The sequence below is a fragment of the Vigna radiata genome, chromosome 1 (assembly GCF_000741045.1).
Source record: "Vigna radiata var. radiata cultivar VC1973A chromosome 1, Vradiata_ver6, whole genome shotgun sequence".
Lineage (NCBI taxonomy): Eukaryota > Viridiplantae > Streptophyta > Magnoliopsida > Fabales > Fabaceae > Vigna > Vigna radiata.
Window position 1 is genome coordinate 33,444,944 of NC_028351.1, and position 22,412 is coordinate 33,467,355.

Below are 22,412 nucleotides of genomic sequence, written 5' to 3' on the forward strand. Positions count from 1 at the left end.
TCCATATAATAACAAGTGCTACAAGGTGGCATGTTACAAAAGCTCACTAGATAATTGAATTCACTTTGAACTCTAATATTCAATTCATGTTTTCAAGTTTGAACAAAAATCATAACAATTTTTAAAATAATAAAACACAAGATATATATAGTGACTCACCATGAAACAAAATATCCAAACACATAATATATATTATAGCTAACATGCATTTTTTTTTTCAATAATACACATAAAAATGATGGACACATAGATTCTTTGTAATTATTTCATCATTGTTATTTCATTTGTAAAGTAACGCTTCTTCCTAAAGTTTAGCCTTTTTGAATAATGTAACTTACAAATCATAATTATGCCATATCACGTTCTTAGAGTCGTGCAGTGTTCCAAGAGCAAGAACTTTTTGAAAGAAACTGTCAACAATGGAGCAAAATTTCTACATGTAAACCTACCTATCATGATAGTTGAATAAGTAACTGTTCAAGATCTTCCCAGAACGGAAAATGGGTTTTTAAAAATGGCAAGACATCATGGTACATTCCCATACACGTTAACATCTTTTGCTGTAACTGCCATCACATGTGACCATACTGTGGTTTCCTGACACGTAACTACACTTCTTATATTCTATAATGTAGCATTGAAACTCACCACGATCCTCAGATTCTCCGATAATCTCTCCTCAGATATACTCTTCTCCACAGCAATTCTAGTAATTTTCTTTAAACATGATCCCTTTGCCTTCTGTGCCACCAAGGATATTAAACCGAAAGAAGCATCACAGTCACAGTCAAACTATCAAGCTGTGTCCAAAATTCAGTGACTCCTATGTAATTGTTATTTTCTGTGTGTCCATTGAGCTTTTCTGATACACAATGTTTTGTTCTGAATTTTTGTAGTATATTTCAGTAATGTTAGAGATTCTACATTGATTATACATACGATAATTCATAATATATATAAGTAAACATAAATCTTATTTTACAGACAGATTTTATAAATTTGAATTAGACTTAAATTTTTTTTTCTTAACATGGTTTCATAATCATGATTTAAAGTATATTATTATGAAATTTGTTGTTTGTTGAGTCTATCATCTCACTTGTTATTATCCGACAGAAGCATTTATTAATATTTAGTTCCACAATTGATGTGTATCAGCGATATGTTGGAATTTCGGTTCCTGTGTGTTTGCATGTTCATGGACTTCATTCTTCCTTGCTTTATTCTTTTGTATATAAAGATTACTTTTCAAGGCTTTAAACAGCGGTTTGAGTTCTCTTGTGAACTGATAGTAGCCATGGAAACCTCCAAAAATACGTTATAATGGTTTCAATTTAAAACCTTAAAATAATGAATTAAGGATCAGTAAACTGGTGTTTGAGTTATCTGGTTTTATTGTGCAGGTTTTTGTGGTGTACTTCACAGTTTTGTTGCTGGGATTACAAGGAATGAGGATTGTTGAATGCAAAGTAGCCAATGAATTGGATAGCCTTGAGTACCCTGCTATCAGCTGCAGAAAACACACTGCATTTCTGACTGATTTTGGTGGTGTTGGAGATGGAGAAACATCTAACACCAAGGCCTTTCAATATGCAATTAGCAACCTCAGTCATTATGCATCTGATGGTGGAGCTCTACTTGTTGTGCCACCAGGGACATGGCTAACAGGAAGCTTCAATCTCACAAGCCATTTCACCCTTTTCCTCCTAAGTGAAGCTACCATTCTTGCATCTCAGGTATTTTATTCATTCTACCCTCCTCTTTTTCTGAATTAAAAAATTCTCTTCGTCTTTCCTTTTTTTAATTATCAGAACATTTAACGGTTTCATGTTATAGCATGTGGCCAATCATGTAATTACTGAGATGCGACACAGGTTACAAAATTGTATATTTGTTTAACTAAAAAGATATATAGTATGATCTCGTTTCTGCATGCACATGTGCACCCTGTTTTATAGTGTAAAAATACATTGATCAAAGATATTGTTGGAAATCTCACATTCATTATGACAAATTAATATTATTAAGTGGGTGTAAATATAATTTTAATTACAAGTCAACTATATCTTAATTATAAGTCAGTGTAGGATTCAATTAAATTTAAAGTGTCCTTCTTGAATATTACAGTAGCCATTTGAAATGTATTTTAACAAGATTTATTGTTTCTTGGAACTATTAAGTTATTACTATTACACCAAAGATATTGTTTGAGATTCCACATTGAGTAGAGATAAGATAAATTTATATTATGTGAGTGCAGACCTAATTTTAATTACAAGCTAGTCTCATCTTAATTATATGTCAGTATAAAATTGAATTAAATTTAAAGTCTATTTCTTTAGTATTAGAGTGACCATCTGAAACCTATTTTAAAGAGAATAGTTGTTTGTTAGATCTAGTGTGCTATTCACTATTGGACCTCTATTACACTATCTATTAATGTCTAGTTTTATACTCAAGATGTATATATCTTAGTATATATCTTAGAGAGAAAATATGTTATTTTCTTTCTGATAGCAGTTGTTATTTGTTACAGTTCATTATTGGAATTTGGCTACCTAATATCATTTCACTTACTTTTCACCTTTTCTTCTAACTATGAATTATTGGCACGTTAGTTAAGCTACATTTGACATCATAATCTATAGTTATTCATTTCTTTTGATGTTTACTGACCATGGACTCATATTGACAGGACGAATCAGAATGGCCAACACTTGCTGTTCTACCTTCATATGGCAGAGGAAGAGATGCTCCCGATGGAAGATTTAGTAGTCTCATTTTTGGAACTAACCTCACCGATGTAGTAATCACTGGTAACTATTAGAGTTTGTTAAGGTCATTTCTCATTGGAAATCACTTTTCATGTCACTTTTTTCTGTTCATAAGGTTACAATGGGACAATTGATGGACAAGGATGTTTTTGGTGGGACAAGTTCCACAAGGGTGAATTGAAACTCACCAGGCCTTACACAATTGAGATTATGTTCTCTAATCACATCCAGATATCAAATCTTACTTTGATCAATTCTCCATCTTGGTTTGTCCATCCAATTTACAGCAGGTGTCACAATGATTTTCATTTGTATACATGCTTTAATCTTAATGCTCAATATTTTCTGTTGTTCTTATCATCCATGTCTCTACAGTGACATCATAATTCAAGGGCTGACCATTCTTGCTCCTATTGACTCTCCTAACACAGATGGAATAAATCCAGGTGATTTATATAATTCTTTTATTATAATTATAAACAGAAGATGAACACAGTGGCACTCACGTGAAAAATTTTCAATTACTACTAAACAATATCGGTGCTATGCAAAATTTAGCTATTGCCTAACTATGTCCTCGTTTTAGCAGATTCTTGCACCAACACTAGAATTGAAGATTGCTATATTGTCTCTGGTGATGATTGTATAGCAATAAAAAGTGGGTGGGATGAATATGGAATAAAATTTGGAATGCCAAGCCAACACATAATAATTAGAAGGCTTGAATGTGTATCCCCTGATAGTGCTATGATTGCTTTAGGCAGTGAAATGTCTGGTGGAATCCAAGATGTTAGAGCTGAAGACCTTACTGCTATTAATACCGAATCAGCAGTTAGAATAAAAACTGCAGTTGGTAGAGGTGGATATGTGAAAGACATATTTGTGAAAGGAATGAACTTGAAAACCATGAAGTATGTATTTTGGATGACAGGTTCTTATGGCTCACACCCTGACCCTCACTTTGATCCCAAAGCACTTCCCAACATTACTGGAATAAACTACAGAGATGTCTTTGCAGATAATGTAACATATTCTGCAAGACTTGATGGAATTGCCAATGATCCTTTTACAGGAATCTGCATTTCTAATGTCACTATACATAGTGGTGATAAGAAATTGCAATGGAATTGCACTGATATTGAGGGTGTGACAAGCAATGTTTATCCTAGGCCTTGTGAATTGCTGCCAGAGAAGAAAGAGAAAATTGAGTGTCCTTATCCAGATGACAAAGTTCCCATCGAAAGTGTTCAGCTGAAGACTTGTTCCTTCAAAAGTGTGTCATTCTTTTAAGAGAATGATATAGTCATTCATATGGGAGTTCTGAAAAGTCAAACTTATAGAACAAATGGTATGTTTTTCTTATTACCCAAATGATATTTTTAGGTTTGGAATATCCTGATATCAGTAATAGGTGTCAAACTATGATTTCATCGACTATAGTGATCCTATATGACACCAGAAATATAGTGGAAAATTCAAGTGTATTGGCTTGTATACACTGAAAATTCCATTTTTCAATAAGAAGAATACTAAATTGCATTGATTAATGCAAGGTTGTCACTGTCACTGTTTAAACCATTGCTATAATCTGTTAAGTAAATAAATTAAGCAGCAAAAACACTAACGTGAATTTGTAATTTGTACCCTTATTGGAAGACACTGTGTGGCTACTTAACAAGTGCTAAAGTTTAAGGAGCTTGTTGAAAAAGTGGTTACATTTTGGCCCTACTTTAATCTAATTTCTCATGCACTACAGAGGATGAATGAATAACAGGAAGAACTTTTCTTCGGATCTCAGTAAAGTGACATTTGATTCAATGAATTATGCTCAAGAATAAAGCTCAAGTAACTCATTAAAAACATGAAATAATTGAAAAATTCTTTCAAATTGGTGTGCCAATATACTATAAGAACAGTACTGTTGTTTCTTGCCATTTTCTGAAGGTAAATTGCTGGTGTTTACATCATGGTATCACCTATTTTTTCTGATTTTGTGGAGAGTGATTGGCTTCTAAAGTCTTCATGGCAATTTGACGTTCCTTCAATAAATGAGGAAGAGGGAATTAAAAATCAGGTCTAAGTTAAAAATGGTTTTGGTTACAAAAGATATTAAGTCCCCATAAAAGTTTTACTGATTTTTAATCCTTTCAATTGATTAAATGAAATGATTTCAGTCTGTAATTACAAATGTTTTTAGCATAATTTTGTTAGATGTAAGGACTAAAATGAATGAAAGTAGGAACTAAAATTGAATAGATAATGGTTATTACCTCAAAAAGAAGAATGTTGGTTTCAAGCATGCAAACTACATCTCTCATCTTGAGTCTAGGATTCACATCAGGATCTACACATCTTAGAGCAACCAAAGCAACCTGTTTAAGTGCCTTGGAAGAAGGCATTTTAAGCAATTTTGAATCTATTGCATTCTCCATCTTCCCATTGGAAATCATTGATTTGAACCAGTCCACTATATTAGTCTGCAATTTGGAATCAGGTTAGATTCATTATCTGAAAGACAAGTGTGCAGAAATGAAAACCAGCAACTGATGAATCCAATATGGGTAGTTGTACCTGTGTCTGGCCGTGATATGAAGGGATTTTTCCTGATACAATCTCCATAATAAGTAATCCAAAATCATAAATATCATTACCCTCAGTTAAGTTACTACTTGCATGACAATCTGGAGCTTCATAACTGGAGCTAGTAAAAATGAAAATGAATTTGAAAATTGAGTGTTAGCTGAATCAAATAAGAAGTCTCTTTATATGATCCTTCAATGTTGTTACGAATGTTAAAACTCATATATAACAGGAATTCTGAATGAATGACAGTGTAAAAAATATTATACAGACAAAACAGAGAAATTAACATCATAAAGTATTGTATGATAAGAAATGGCTTACCATGTGTATTGTATGAAATTATATAATAAGTTTGTTTGAAGTCTCACGTTAACTAGTGATAAAGTCAGTTTACTGAATATATAAGTGAATGCAACCGTTTATCTTATAATTATAAGATTGAGTTAAGTTTAAAAGTACATTTCTTAACAAAGTTAATTAATTTGATAATGTTGTTAAGGAAAGACAACTGACCTCAATTCTTTCACTTCTAGTATAATGTGACTCCTTTTGGAACTGAGAACCTCAACAAGGCCAAAATCAGATATTTTTGGATTCCATTTGTGGTCCAGCAAAATATTAGTAGCTTTTAGGCTGCCATGGAGAATCTTTGGTTTAACTTCATCATGAAGGTATGCCAGTCTGCATAAATAATTTGCCTTTAGGTACTATTATATCAATATATTTCTCTTTTTTTTGTTGATAAAGTTATAATGAATACATAAGCATCTGTTCTCACCCTTTTGCCACACAATGGATTATGTTCTTTCTTATATCCCATGTTAGAGGGCTGATTTGTGCAGGAAATTCATGAAGCCAGTGGTGCAGACTTTCATGTTCTACATATTCAGAAACTGACATCCTGAGAGAGGAAAAAAAATTAAATATTCATGATGATGGATATGATCAAAACTTGATATATAGAACCTTTTAGCTTTAGAAATTGACAAGTAGTATATACCTGTAAGCACCCTCTGCACAGTATCCAAGTAATTTGACCAGGTTATTGTGCTTTGCAAGTCCAATTGCTTCCATTTGGGATGCAAAAAGTTCCTCAGGTTGGTGACTATGAATCAGGTAAAAAGTTCAAGTCATAATTCACATGTTTGCATCAAACTCAATGGAGACATATTTTTCACCATTAGGTGCGATTATTCATTTTGTATGATATGACTGTCCGGTCAACCATGAATCGAATGCTTAGTAAGCCTTTAAGTTTCACATGAACCGATCAGTCAGGTTATAAACAAAATTAGTGCTAAGAATAATTATACCAACCCTAAGTTGAATTATTATCGTTTGGATTGTAATTAGAACAACACTAATGAGAAACTCATCTCAAAATTTATAAATACATATTTGCTATTTAGGTAATTGATTACTTTTTACTATGCATTTATTGTCGGTCCTTCTTGATGAACATTAACTTTGGCATTATAATAAAAACAAGGTTCAATTTGGCTCAACAAAACACATGTTAAACCAAAACAGAAAATAAGACAATAGAAGAATATACTAGACAATAATAGTGTATATAGGACTTTTTTGTCTGGTATATTCTTCTATTGTGCTATTTTCTATTTTGGTTTCACATGTACTTTATTGGGCCAAACTGGGCCTGGTTTCTATTAGAGTATTTTCTACAAGTAACACCTCAGCTCGACAGAAGGATAAAGAGATTAGAAACCCTTTACGAAAATAGACTTAACCTTGATTTCATAAACCAAAACACATTCTATTTGATCAAGTGGTATGAGCAAACAAAAAACTGGAACAAAATATGCAGAACAAAATATAGAAGGAAGTTACTTCATACTTTTGTCAAGCAATATGCAGAAGTTTTTCTTGATGATTCTAATTAGATTAAGCTTAAAAAACCCATTTCCGTCTTCACTAAGTTCCATAAATTTAGCAAAACAATTAGTGAATGAATTCAGGAATGCAGATTACAAACAGGATTAAAGCATCATATTAAAATTTATTGTAATTTGTTACTAAGAAATCAAATTTGACAATCACATAGCTCAATGAATATGCATTTTTTTCTCATCAATATGAACTAGTAAACCCTAGGAAATTGAACTGAATAGAAATTTAAACAAAAATTCCATAAAAGTAATGTACCTGTTACATACTAGCCTCTTCACTACCACTTGTCTATTACTTGGTAACAAACCAAGATAAACAATCCCATTATCTCCACTTCCAAGCTCATTTTCTTTAGCAAATCCATTAGTAGCATCCTCTATCTCCTTAAGGCTAAAGTTCCACCCCTTACTCTTATCATTGACTGTGCAACATAACTTACCTTTTGATCTCAAACCTTCCAAATACCTATCATTTGAAGTGTCATATCCCATTGGATAAAACTGACCAGGTATGAACAACTCATGATTGTAATAACCTGATGACAACTTCTCAAAGTTCATACTGTGTTCTGAAACATTCCCTGATGCTGATAGTAACCTCTTGTCAAGAGAGGAAGAGCTAAAATCACCATTGTGGTGCTTGCATGCTATTGATTTAGGTAAAGAAAAACGAGGTTTGTATGGTTTTTTACGAGGATAATATACGAAGCAAAAGCACAAAATGATGCAGGTCACAACAATGAATGATGATATTGAAACTACCACAAGCAAAGCCCATAATGGTATCCCAGAAAATGGTGTTGATAATGAAACCTTCATTTCTGTGATCATGGCTTGGAAGAAAAAGAGTATTGTGAGTTTGATGAGGAAAAATTTAGACTATTGGAAATTGAAGCTTCTTTATAGGTTTTGAAAGTTTCCTTTTTATCAAATATTTCTGGTACTATTTGAATATAGTTTTCTGCTAACGTTTACATCTATTGTTTTCTGTGATTTATTTTTAACTTGTTTATTATAAATAAAGTATTTTAAATATAAAAAGAAAATATCTTTATGGTGGGTAATATTAGAAATGGCTTTGTTTAAAACAATAAAAGAATTTAATAAGGATTTCTAAATAGGCATGTTTGTTTTTAGATAAAAAAAATATTTTTTAATAAACAAATTAGCATTTTCATTTTCATTTTCTTATCAGATTTTTAATTTTCACTTTTAATGTATTAAACTCACCCAATTCAGTTTAATTAAGATTTTTTTTTTCTATCTGATTTTACATTTTATGTTTAGAGTTTATTGATGATATAATGTAAGAAAATTATATTCTCAATATCTACTATTAGTATGTAGAAAAAATTATTTGTCGGTATAACTTTCAAGTTTATATTATTGAAAAGTTCATTTTGATGTTAGAACAAAGGCAATTAAGATAGTACACGAAAAATAGTTGTTTAGTCACGTGAACGTAGAGTAGTCACATCTCATAAGAGTTTTTAGAAGCTACCTTATGAAATTCTATATTGTCAAAATTAGAAAAACTTGAACATGACCAATTTGTAGACATCCAATTAGATCTTATATAGGTGTTAGTTTATAGAGCTAGCTAATACCTAACGTGTCTTTCCAAAATTCTCTAATTAATTATATGGATTGTGTTGAATGTTATGTAATTAATTAAATGAATTATTTATGAAAATCTAGTGATGATGAATGTTTTGTGTTATGTCTTAATTTAGTTTAACTAGCTTATTCTCTATGTTTTTGTCATATAATTTAAAAAAAATTGATATTTTGACACACATGAAATTTTTACATTCATTTAATATTATCTTTCTTTACTTTTTACTTGTTTTTTGAAAAAATACAAAAGTTTACTTTTTTAATGACTATTTTACTTTTGTATTATGTATCAAATGAATGTAAAATATCAACCAGACATTACTTAATTTTTAATTACTTTGACACATGAGGATACAAAAGATAATTAAGAAAATGAACTTGTGGATTATATAGATAGATTTCAAAAACATTTTTTATTCAGATTTATTTAAAGGTTTATGTAAATATTATAGATAGTGAATATTTACATTGTTACGTAAAATGATTGAAGCTTGTGTATCACTGTCGTGTTTTGTCATTCTTTAGTTTTATAAGGAAAATATATCTTTAACAAAAAACTTTTGACAACTTTTTTACAATCGTTGCTTATGTGATAATTTGTGATTGGTCCGTTTCAAATATATAGAACCAATAAAATAGTGACACGAAATCTGTTGTCAAAAAGTTGTTAAAATATCATGGTCCTTTTATAAATGTGGCGTGCCTCTCATTCTCTTTTGTATCACTACAAAGCAATGAGGTTACATATGTCTGTCTCTCATTGGTCACGTTTATGTTCCAATCCATTTTCACTGATCCTTCCTTATTTGTTATGTTTACTTCCATTGTTACATTATTTGTTCTCGTTTACATTGACGATGTTCTCATTACTGGTAATTCAGCCAACGCTATTTCAACTCTTATTTCCTCTCTGCATTCACAATTCACCTTGAAGGTTCTCTGAGGTTTTTCCTTGGCCTTGAAGCCTTTTGGAAACTTGATGGTGTCACACACCTTCAGCAAACGAAATATATCAAAGACATTCTCTGCAAGGCAAGTATGCTGGAAGCGAAACCCACATTTACACTGTTTCATCCCTTCATTTGGTCAGTCATGGTTGTCTTGTCTTTCCTGATGTCATGTCTCCTTGGTTCTCTTCAATACCTTACCATCATGCGTCCTGAACTTGCTTTTACCGAAAACAAACTCTCCCAATCCATTCACTGGCCACATGACCATCATTGGATAACTCTCAAAGGAGTTCTACAGTTTTGGAAAGTATTGACAAAAATAATAAAACCTACCAAGATTTTCTGAGAAGTGTAGATTCATTATTCTCAAGAAAAACGAAATATTCTAGTTTTCATAAGATATAATGCATCAGAGCTGGTAAAGCAAGCTATATGAACTAGTCCTAGATCGAGAAACTTAATACACAATGTAATTGGTTGTTAACTCTTTGACAAGTGTATCAAATCGTGTAAGTAATATAGATTGTAAGTCCAGATTTCGTCTCCCAAAAGATTTGTAATTATTTAGGTAATTATGACTACTTACTAATTTAAGCAATGATTTCAATTGATAATTTATTCAAGGGTATTATAAACATAAGACAATAGCTGAAAATAACGATTATAAAGTGATATGGGTAAAAACTCATTGGGGTTGGATTTCATGATCCAAACTCTAATTACCCGTCCACACAACATGATTCTAACATCTTCAAACATTCACATCAAAGGTAAATATGTTGTGATTCCTTAAAAGCAAGCCCTAAATATGTAAAACATATTAATCTCTTAGATGTTCAAACACAAGGTTTACATTAAGAAAAGATGCTAAGAATGACCAAGAGCCTTAGTCTATGTTTAGAATAAAGCCTTTTGGTTGTTCTATACCGGTCCAGTTTCCAAAACACTTTCCAATGATTAGACACCAACAAAAGAGCATATATATTCAATAATGCAAGTAAAAGCAAGAGATAGAACACATGAATACAAAAGGAGATTTTATTGCATGGAAAGAGTTACATAGAGTTTAGGTACATTACATCAAACCCGAATGAAATGGAGTTTAGCTACTCTTAAACATTCTAGAACAAAAGGATGGATTGAATGATGAAAATGAAGGAAGATGAACCCTTGAGCCCTAGAAGTGCCTCAACCCTCGTTCTTGACCTCTGCTTCTTTTCCAAGTGCAAAAAGTCCCCATTTTCGCTCACTTTCAACACTTTAAACACAATCCCAAAAAGTGCATTTTCGTTGGGCGAGAATCACCACTCGTTCGACGAGTGGTACTTTTTCTGCCAACTGAGCAGCTCAGCTCGCTGGGTGTAGGGTCTTGGTGTGGCAAGCGCTTCATAACTCGTTGGACGAGCTACTTCTGGAAAATTGGTTCAAAAAGCTCTAATCTTCCTCTTTTCCTACAAAATACCCCAAAATGAATAATTATCTGATTCGATAACCCTAATGTATAATTTTGTGATTTCTCTATTTAATTTAAACACAAAACACATGAATCAAGGACAGGAACGGGTTCTAATAAGTGTGAAAAGTAAGTAATTATCACACTTATAATTGGTATAAAAAATTATCCGAACCAAAGAAACTTGATGTGTGTTAGAGGTTTATCAATCATAGTACACCCTCACAACCTTTGTTGTTATCGTTGTGATGCGCTTATTATGCCATGTGCTTGCCCGATATTCATGAGTGCTCTAGAGATCATGCCAAGATCTCATGCAAGCGACCTCACGTGACAACTCATATAGGTGATTTCATCAAGTGTAAATGATATGTTTATCATTGTTCTTACTTTTTGAGTCGTTTTAATGGTAGCTTGCATTTGTTTGTTGTTTTTGTTTGTGCGATGATCATATAAATCTTTGGTTAGACGAGAGTAGGTGATATTGCAGATGTCCCTCATATAGTATAGAGATGTGAGAGGATGGGGAATTCTTGGGTTTTTTTAAAGGATTTTATTTAATAAGCTTTGAAAATGATGTAACCGGATATTATATTTGAACCGTTTATGTCTTTATCTTAGTTTCACTTGTTTAATTAATAAAGTTTTTATTAATATTGTTTTTTCATCTAAAATATTTTGAAATTTATCATAACCCGTGACACATCTTGAAATTGGGTGTACATTCTATATTGGAAAGATAACTTACTAAGACATAATCTTGATGTCATGCACATTGAAAAACCTTTTTTTACAACATTTTCAACACCATGAGGAATGTTAGTGACAAGACAAAAGATAATGACAACTCAAGAAAATATTTAGATTTATATTGTGGCCGAAAAGACTTGGAGTTAATCTTGCAAGCTAATGGTAGATTGCTCAAGCCAAGAGAAAATTACACCTTAATAAAAGAGGACACTATAGTAGTTTGTCGTTGGATGGAGGAGCTTAGAATTCCTGTTGGCTATTCTTCAAACTTGGGAATATGTGCTGATATTCAAAAGAGTAGTATTCATGGTATGAAGAGTCATGGTTGTCATGTATTTATGGAGACATTACTCCCAATTGCGTTCAGGTATTTGCTAATGCATGTGTTAATCTTCTAATAAAAATTAGTCACTTCTTTAAAGACTTATGCTTAACGACGCTAAAGGAGGATTCACTAAGAAGGTTGGAGGGAAATATTCCACTTATTCTTTGCAAATTGGAAAGAATACTCACTCATGCATTCTTTTATTCAATTGAACATCTTCTTATTCATCTTCCATATGAAGCATGACTTGATGGACTAATACAATATAGGTGGATGTATCCGTTTGAATGGTTTATAGGCGAATCAAAAGGTTTAGTAAAAAACAAAGCCAGATTGGAAAGATCAATCTTCATAACTTACTTGCATCGTGTGACAACATACTTTTGTTCACATTATTTCAAAAACTCTATGTTGTTGCCAACAATGATAGGAATGAAAGATAATGACAAAGTGAAACATGTCACTCAACATTATTATTGTTTTGACAAGTTGGTCTTCACGTAGGCAATGAGTTCACTCATTGGTTAATTGATGTTGAATTAAATTTTACTCATGTGTTTGTGTTAACTAATTGCATTGAAGTTAAATCATACCTTGAGTATGTTCTAAACCCATTCTTAACTTGCCAATCTTGAAATTTCTATAGTCACTAGTTGTGTTCATATTTAACATCACATTCTTTGTGGCTGAGCAAGTCCTGATAGGAAGTGTTTTTGCTTGAATACACTCAGAGTTCCCTCACTAGTTTAGATATAAAGTATGTATATGTTTTTGATAATTAAAAAAAAGTAGTTGTTATTATACTTCATGTAACTTTTGATTGTGACATCTTTGTAAGTTTATAACCAACCATTAAATCCCACAATTCAAGATTTAAGGGATTTGGCAAATTGGCCCATGAGATGCGCTAAAGAATGACACACATACTTTGTCAATGGTACAAGTTCTACACTACATGGTCTAAAGGAAAGAAGACAACTAATTCCGATGTGTTCATCAAGGGCCTTACAGATGGTGGTTATGATGATTTATATGGAATAATTCACAGATATATTAGTTAGAGTACAACACTTCTACTTATCCAAAGAACGTATTATTTTTTTAATTGTGAATAGTTTGATCCTTTTAGAAGTGATTTCATAATATATGCATGACTTAATCCTCTATAATGTTTCACTTTATTTTAAACCATTTCATTATAATAATGACAGGAGAACATCCATCACGTGTTGTTGCTAAAGGCAAGGGGATAACAAAACCTAAGAGACAACGATAAACATGCTATATATTAAGGGTTCCTTTAGAACTTACTAAGGGATTACTAATGGTAGATATTCGTCGGTTTACCGACAATCGATATTTGTTGATAAATGTTATCGAAAGAGTTTTTACCAACAAATTTTAGGTCGTTGAAAAATAGTCATCACTAATAGAATTTGATTGTTTTTTATGACAAATTGTTGTCGATAAATCCAATTTGTTTTTTATGTAGTGGACGCCGCCACGGTCAATGGTGGGTATAATCGCAAAAATACCAAAATCTTAAACTTTAGATATCGTATTTAATATAATAAAAGCTATATATGAAATTAATCTCACCATGTTAAATATATACATAGAATACTATATTTATAATAGAAAAGATATGAACTAAGACTAAAATACAAATAAAAAATAATAAAGAATTAATTAATGATAAAAAATAAAAGAAATATAATATATCTATGATCATGTGTCCATAGAGAAAATTCTTTAAAAATAATTTTATCATTTTCGGTCTTTGTAGGTTTGAAGGTGTATTTTATTATTAATATAGGTCTAATTAATTCTAAGAGTAATAAGTGTTTCATATAAAACAAATAAAAAAAGTAATTTTTCTATATAGATTCATAGACGCATAAGTAATTTTTTTTATATAGTAATTCATTTGGAAAAAGTATTTCTTAATTTTTTTCTAATACTTTAACTTTAATTTTTATGCGAATTTATTTCAACTTATGAATCAATATTTGTCTTCTCTTAAAAGTGTTTGAAACATGTTATCATATATATATATATATATATATATATATATATATATATATATATATATATGATTTTGTTGACGTTCTTCGCCACCTATAGAATGCNATATATATATATATATATATATATATATATATATATATATAAAAGTGTACTGGGTTTGATATTTGAATATTTATTGTCTTATATTTAAAGAACTATTAGAGACAAAATATATTAACTCATTATGAATACTATTTATTTTGTATTAAAAATATAAAATATATGTTACTGTATTAAATTAAAAATATTAAAAATATTTTTATAAAAATTAAAAAGCGTAAAATTTTCCTGATCCAAAATTATATTAAATTTTAAAAGCAAATAGAATAAATAGTCAGTTTAATACAATTAAATAATATGTTTCTATTTTAATATAATAAAAAATTATAATTTTAGTTAAAAAAATTAATTTTGTTAATTTTGTTTGAATTTTATTGTATAAATAATTAATTATATATTTGATTTTTATTCATTGTCACATATGCTTATTAAATAAAAATAAAAGTTAATTAAATTATATAAGATTTTTATTTCATTTTTTTACTTGATTACTTTTATTTGTTTCTTCTGTAGCAAACGCATCCTTAATGAAAACCACACAAAAATCACTCAATTGTATATCAAAGAGAAATTTTAACGAGTGTCAAGATCCTAAGTTTGATCCAGCCAGGAATTTAATATAATTTGCTAAAATCAAACCTATTCAGAGTTTCTCTGACGAACTCCTACTCCACGTTCAATTCACTCTATCGAACTAACGTAGCAGATTGCTCAGATTTCACCATCCCATAATTCCTCGACAGTTTTGTAGGCACCACAAGTTTCATGGACGAACATGGTACCCCTCAGTAATCTTGCCTGCAAGAACAACCACCCGTCATAAAACTTGACAATGCGTCCATCAATCTGAATTTCAGATCAAAGAGGCATACTTACTAATTGACAAATTCCAATTATCATGCTTGCAAAAATATAGGAAAAAAATACTCTTACTCTAGGTTGAGAATAGAATAATGTTACCTGCTGAATCTCAGAAAATTTAGCGAGTAATTCCGCAGGGATAGACCAGCCAAAAATATCAAAATTCTCCTTTATCCTTGCTTCATTTGTACTCTTGGGAAGCACACTATGACCCATTTGAAGTCCCCAGCGAAGAGCTACTTGTGCAGGAGTTTTGCCTAGCTTCTCCGCAGTCGTATTTAAAACTGGGTGCTTAAGGACATCACTTTTAAGCCAGGGTGTTCCAGGGGAACCCAAAGGTGAATATCCCTAAACATGTACAATAAAAAGATCTCATTAGATGCAAAATAATGTTTCATGACAAAAACCAGGCTGGTTTATAAATAGCCACTATAATGGCGAAGACAATTCAAGAAGAGTTTAGAGTTATAAACTTACAGAGAGGTGGACACCTTTGGATTTGCAGAAAGCTCTCAGCTTCTCTTGCTGCCATGAAGGATGACACTCCACCTGGTTGACAGCAGGAGGAACACGAGCAACTTCCAGCAAATCTGCCAGCTTCTTGGTGGAAAAATTGCTTACGCCTATAGCCCGAGCCTTGCCAGAGTCATAGAGTGCTTCCATTGCCTTCCATGTGTTAGGTATGTTTGCTTGCACTAGATTTTCAGGATTGAAGCCTTGTGTTCCTTTTTTCATTGGAGTTGGCCAGTGGATCTGAAAAGACACAACCGAGTTTTCAATTGTGTATATCATCAGTATCAATGCACCCAATTTTGAAAAAACAAAACAAAAGCCGCTAAATAATGGAAGAAATGTTAATTTAGTTTTTTAAATAACAAAAGAGGTTGGGAAAATTGTGAGATTTAGTGATATTGCATACAAGATACAAGTCTACATAATCAAGCTGCAAATCTTTCAAAGTCCTGTCCAATGCCAGCGGTACATCTTCTGGAGCATGATCAGTATTCCTACAGATCATCTTAAATCCTTGAGTTATAAGCAGTGAAGACTATTAATTTAGCTTAAAAACGGAACTAAATTGATTAATCTAGAATCTAAAATCAAACCAGAGTTTAGATGTAATCCACAAATCCTCGCGCTTTACTACACCCTCCTCAAACAGCTTCTTCAACATAGAGCCAATCTGCATCAGCTATAATGAATCATTTCCTTCACACATAGCATGACCAATCACTTTCAATAATTTACTGCAAATAGCTAGTTATGCTGTTTAACCGATATAACATGACACCAAATGAGCAAGAACAAACACCTAGTGGTGACAATTACCTCCTTCTCGTTCTCATAGATGTGAGCACAATCGATGTGGCGGTAACCAATCTGCATCAAATTAATAAAACCAAAGATCATTGTAATGAATCACAGATTTTCAAATAGTGAAAGAGAAACTAGTTGGTTGTTGCAGAGTGCAAAACAGAGAATAATAATCTTATTTAGATAAATAAAGAATTTATTAAGATAGAACAGAAAGGTACAAGAAGTCCCCAAAAAACTAAAGAAATCAAGACCGAAGATTAAAGGAACAAAACTAGAAAACTAAGAAAAGGACCACATGTAGAACACCACGATGAAGCAAGAAAAGCTATTGAATTCATTAGAAAAACGGAATTCAGTAAAAATTCTAATTTTTCATTTCAATCAGACACTGCAAACTTAGAACTATAAAACATGTTAGGAATCTCTCTCCTAGTGCTAAATCCTTTAAAATTAATGCACAGAGCTACTAGAGATCCTAGGGGGAAACCCAATGTTCACCAAAAGTACCAAAAAAGTCAGTCCACAGAAAAGAAACTGCCGACCAATGCAAGGACAAATGAGAACCAGTTTAAAAACTCAATCTGAATATATAAGACAGATAGAAATCTTTGCATTTGAAGTAAATCACTCTGATCAATTCCATTAAGAACAATAGGACTTGACCATAGAGGCAGAAATCGATTTCCAAAGACTAATATAAAAGGAAAGAAGCATTATCAGTTGACATTGAGAAACTTAAAATAGGATGGCTAAATATAAAGCCAAAGACTCAAAGCTTCTTAAATGGATTATAAGAAAGATAGATTGAAACCAGCTAACACACAAAATGAACTTAGAAAATTCCCTATCATGCAAATTTCTGAAGAAGAGAAACTTCCAGGAAGCAGCAGATCGAACTGAAGAATACAAACGAGTAAGAGAAGCATTGTGCAAACTAATAAAATTGCTCGATATAAATGTCTGATCCAAGGTTTTATGCTAATAACTATGTAGCGGGGCTACACTATATCGGCAGTGCTGTAATAATAAAACAAGTGAGATGATAAAATGTGTTTATAACTAGAATAAATCAGCTGTTAAGGTTATCATAGATACATAGACAGAGTTGGATTACGATAGCATGATATAACTAGGATTGTCTTGTTTTAAGTTTTCTCACCGGTGGCATATTCTATCCAAAAAGCAAGTGTAAGTTGGCAAATGCTAGTGAGGTTTGCACACCTAATTTTATTTTAAGTATATTAACAAGAAATTATAGTTACGACTTTATTAAAATTCATCTAAAGTGTACCTTGTTAATTTATTCTAACTAGAAAAAAATAAGTACATTAACAATTTACTTTGCCCTAGAACAAGTAATAAAATTCAACGTACTAAAAGTAATAAATAGTTAACACTAACACACCTAAGAAAATATCATGAGTATAACTTCCCTAAAGAAAAAAAAAATTATAAAAGATTTCCAGCCACAATTATTCACAATCAACACCAAGACATTTCTCAACACAATTATAATTATAGTTGTCATCAATAATATCATCACACCTTCCGTAATAAACTTATGCATATAGATAATCTTTTAACTTCTTTTTCCAATGTTAATAAAAAATATTGAATAATATCTGAATTGATTAAATAGAAGTTTAAGTAATATTCAATTTTTTATATTAGCTATAGAGTAAGAATAAGTATTTATATATCTATTTTGTTGTTGTACCAGTTTTAAACTATTAAAATATTCTTAATTTACTTTTAATAATATTATATATATATATATATATATATATATATATATATATATATATATATTTAAATTATTTAGTAAATGTTTAAAGAGATACGAGTGTACTACTCCCAATTACAGAAACAACCATTTACACAAATTTCCATGATCAAACATTCAAGAAAATAATAGGTATGCTTTTTCACTTCAAACTATCTACTCTGAAAAAAGCTGAGGTAACGATGGCTATAGGTAGTGATCGTCCTTAAGGTGACCCGACGAACATTCGGTATACATATAATGGTCACGAAAGTGGTAATAACCACTACTCAATCACGATGCAATAACAATCATAAAATGCTCAAACACATCGGCGCATGTATGATCATAGTCATTATTCTTCTACAACCATGACCATTGTGAGAGATGAAACATCAGTGACATTTATCCGCATCTCAAGAGTTTTGGAGTGCAATTACAGTCAAACGATCACACACTCATGAACAAATACATGTTAGCGTAACGTAACGGTCAGTATCAACAATCATCAAAATAAAACCAATCAAATCAAAATTGAAAGGAGAATCGAAATGATAACGAGAAAACCTTGATGGCAGCAGCGACGGCTTGAGCGACAACGCCAGGTTCGGATTGCCAGGTTCCCAAGGCGATGGCAGGGATCTTGGCTCCCGTGTTGAGGTCGAAGAATCGAATATCGTTCGACATTTTTCTCGCAAACCGAAAGCTTCTATGGTGCCGCTGAAAATTGGAGAAAAAGAGAATGGACTTTTCGTGCCTCACTGTAGGTGGCAGATTCTGTTATAGAGTTTGGTTCTGTCACTGATCAAAGAGAATATGACCGAGTAATGCCCATTTTTAGTTGTAAGGTTATTTTTTTTAGTTAAATTTATAAATTGTATTTTATTAATTATTAAATTAAATTATATATATGAATTTCGTACTTATGGTGTATAAATTTGATATAAAATAATATTTTTAACTGAAAATTATATTATAGTTTTCTCTATAAAATTCTATAGAAAACACATGTCGGGATTTTTTAGTCTATATGAAATACAGTTTTAAAATAATTTAAAATATTAAAAAATATTCAATTTAATCTTATTTCATAATTTTTTTTTTCAGTTTTATCATATTACTTTTAAGATTTTTAGTTAATTTAGTTTATATTTTTTTTTTCAAATAAGTTAATACACTTCTTTCGTCACTATTAATACTATCAATGCTATAAATTCGACACCAATAATAAGGAACGCTGGTAACATTTTTATTACCAATTTAGTTGAAGAGATTATTTGTAACTATTTTTCCAAAATATAGCTTTAAATGAAGATTATACAAAAAATGAAATAAAGTTAAAAAAAATCATCCTAAGCATACATGTAAGAAGATTATTTATTATTTTTTAAAATTTTTCATTTTTTATAATACTTAATTAGGTTTGTAATAAAATATAAGAATTATACATACTGTAGATTTTACGAAACCTTATTAATTAATTTTAAAAATTATGTATATATGGGTCTCGTTTAAAAAAGAAAATTATGAAAGAAGTTAAATCGTGATACGTAATGGTTGAAAGAAGTCACAAGAGACATGCACCAATTCTGACCATGGTGATAAAGTCGTAATACGAGATGACCACTTTTATGCAATATGAAGTCAGTTCCTTCTTACATAATATGATTAAAAACATAATTAGATTAAACATTAATTCATAAAAAAATTGTATTAGAGACTAGCGATTTGAGTTAAAAATTTTGTACATGAAAACTTGTATAAGCCCTTCTTATGTTGTCAAAAGTGAATATGACTTCAGTTAAAATATGATACCCATTGAAGTCATGAGTGGCTTACACGAGTTCTCTTATGCAAAAGTTTTAATTGAAATTGCAAGCACCTTGTACGATTTCTTCTAATTAATTAGCATTTAACCTAATTACATTTTTAATAAATTATATAAGAAAGGGTTAACTTCATATTAGACAGAAGTCGTCATCACATGCTATGACTTCATCACAGTGGTTAGAACCTGTACATGCATTTGGCGAGTTCTTCCAAACAATGTCACCATTACATACGACTTAACCTTTTTCATATTTTTTTATATGAAATCTAATACATAATTTTCAAAATAAATTAATTTTGTTTCGTGAAAAGACCTACTTTCATTAAAAAAAATGTTGAAATTATTGAGAGATATTTACAGACATATGCATTTTTGTCAATAATAATTTGTTATCAATAGATTTATCGACATATTGTATTAACTAATTTATTGACAAAAATATTTGTCAATAATTGTGTTGATAAAGTATATGCATAAAATATATGTTGGTAACATTGTCTAAACTACTCCATCATTTTTCCCTCTTCTCAAGGAAAGAATCTCGGAGAGAAAATAAAGTCTCCTTCTGTTAGTGCATTATGTGAAGTCACCTTGTTTCACTGACGGCTATTGTCTATTGAATAAACTTTAAAATATTAAGATTTATTTTATTTGTTGCACGTTTTATGTAACGTTAGAAAATAGGAATAAATATTATATAGTTTTTTTTATTTGAAGTTTTTATTATCTTGTAAAGGCCCACTGCCTCTTTGTTATGTTTGCGACTATTTAAAGCCATGTTATATGAGTGAAAAAGTACTTCGCAGCTTTATCGAGAAAATATATTAGAGTGTAGCAGGTTTTTGTTTGTTATCACGAAAGAAATATATTCTAGTATGGAGTCTAGTGCACTTTTATTTACTCTAACATTAATATTTGCACTGTGTGTGCAACGTTTGTATGTGTTTTATTTAACAAAGTGGTATAAAAGCTTTATGCTTTGAGTACCGAGAGAGAAAAAGAGAGAGAGGAGAGTCAAACACCGTAAGGGAAAAAGTGAGTGTTTGAGTTTTTTTTTTTTAGAGAGATGACAAAGGTAGTCAACGGGATGAGTGTGCCACAATTGTCAGAAAAGACCAATTACGACAATTGGTCTTTGCAGATGAAGGTTCTTCTTGGATCTCAAGATGTATGGGATATAGTAGAGGACAAGTATAATGAACCCGTAGATGACGAGAATCAAACATTGAACCAGACTACTGCATTGAAAAAGACACGTGTGAAAAACGGATCGACTTTGTACTTTCTGTATAATGCAGTGGATGAATCTGGATTCGAGAAAATAGCTAATGCAAAGTCAGCAAAAGAATCATGGGAAATTTTAAAGGTGTCATACAAAGGAGATACCCGCGTGAAGCAGGTTCGAGTTCAAGCCCTTAAAAGAAAGTTTAAACATATGGAGATGGATGAAAAGGAGGGAGTTGTCGAGTTTATAGTTCGAGTGTAGAAGATGGCCAACCAACTTGGAATGAACAGAGAAGAGGTTCCTCCTAACCGGGTTACGGAAAAGAACTTGAGAAATTTGACAGATGATTTTGAAAGTATCTTGGTCATTATTGAAGAGACAAAAGATTTGTCAACTCTCACTGTGGAGGAGTTAGCTGGGTCATTAAAGGCCCACGAATTGAGGAAGAAGAAGAAAAAGAGGGAACTCGATGATCAAGCACTACAACCAAAGGTTGACTCGAATGGAACTCAGAATACTCAGAGCGGTGGTTCTGGAGGCAGAGGACGAGGACAAGGTGGACGTGGTATAGGCAATAAAAAGTAAACTGGTCAACATAATTGGCATGAACGAGGACAAGGGAAAGGCCGAGGAGATCGACCAGAAGTGAAATGTTTTAAGTGTGGCAAGCATGGCCATTATGCAAATGAATGTAGATCAATGAAGTGCTACAATTGTGCTAAGCTCGGTCACATTGCTAAATATTGTCGAGCCGAGAAGAAGACTAAGAGAAACCTTCTTACAGAAGAAGATGAAGAAGAGATGGGAATTTTGTTGAGGTCAAAGATCTGTTGCCTCTCTGTTACGTTTGTGGCTATTTAAAGCGATTTTATATAAATGAAAAAGTACTCCACAACTTTATCAAGAAAATATATTAGAGTGGAGTAGGTT

The 22,412-nt window shown here is 31.4% G+C and overlaps 3 protein-coding genes across 5 annotated transcripts; 1 reads left to right on the top strand and 2 right to left on the bottom strand.

The window, feature by feature from the left end:
• Positions 1-663: 663 nt before the first annotated feature.
• Positions 664-4,418, top strand: LOC106762078 (probable polygalacturonase). 2 transcript variants are annotated; one of them, XM_014645788.2, is made up of 6 exons: positions 664-827; positions 1,404-1,736; positions 2,696-2,816; positions 2,890-3,064; positions 3,150-3,220; positions 3,364-4,417. In XM_014645788.2, exons 1-6 carry the CDS (start codon positions 726-728, stop codon positions 4,062-4,064), a joined length of 1,503 nt encoding a protein of 500 aa, XP_014501274.1. In that variant the 5' UTR covers positions 664-725; the 3' UTR covers positions 4,065-4,417. The 2 variants fall into 2 exon arrangements, with proteins under 2 accessions (XP_014501274.1, XP_022634731.1); XM_022779010.1 differs by lacking the exon at positions 664-827 and adding an exon at positions 1,304-1,326 and having other exon boundaries at positions 3,364-4,418.
• A 150-nt stretch (positions 4,419-4,568) lies between these two features.
• Positions 4,569-8,083, bottom strand: LOC106762086 (probable serine/threonine-protein kinase At1g01540). The gene is made up of 8 exons (XM_022780659.1): positions 7,521-8,083; positions 6,358-6,462; positions 6,136-6,258; positions 5,871-6,038; positions 5,679-5,750; positions 5,346-5,475; positions 5,045-5,251; positions 4,569-4,813 (listed from the first exon to the last, which is right to left on the bottom strand). Exons 1-8 carry the CDS (start codon positions 8,081-8,083, stop codon positions 4,751-4,753), a joined length of 1,431 nt encoding a protein of 476 aa, XP_022636380.1. The 3' UTR covers positions 4,569-4,750.
• Positions 8,084-15,039: 6,956 nt separating this feature from the next.
• On the bottom strand, positions 15,040-19,176 carry LOC106767786 (NADPH-dependent aldo-keto reductase, chloroplastic). Of its 2 annotated transcripts, XM_014652741.2 has the most exons (7): positions 18,994-19,176; positions 16,677-16,727; positions 16,454-16,530; positions 16,267-16,354; positions 15,825-16,100; positions 15,447-15,695; positions 15,040-15,284 (listed from the first exon to the last, which is right to left on the bottom strand). In XM_014652741.2, the coding sequence occupies exons 1-7, from the start codon at positions 19,111-19,113 to the stop codon at positions 15,198-15,200; spliced, it is 948 nt and encodes a 315-aa protein (XP_014508227.1). In that variant the 5' UTR covers positions 19,114-19,176; the 3' UTR covers positions 15,040-15,197. The 2 variants fall into 2 exon arrangements, with proteins under 2 accessions (XP_014508227.1, XP_022634734.1); XM_022779013.1 differs by lacking the exon at positions 18,994-19,176 and having other exon boundaries at positions 16,660-16,729.
• Between the last annotated feature and the right edge of the window lie 3,236 nt (positions 19,177-22,412).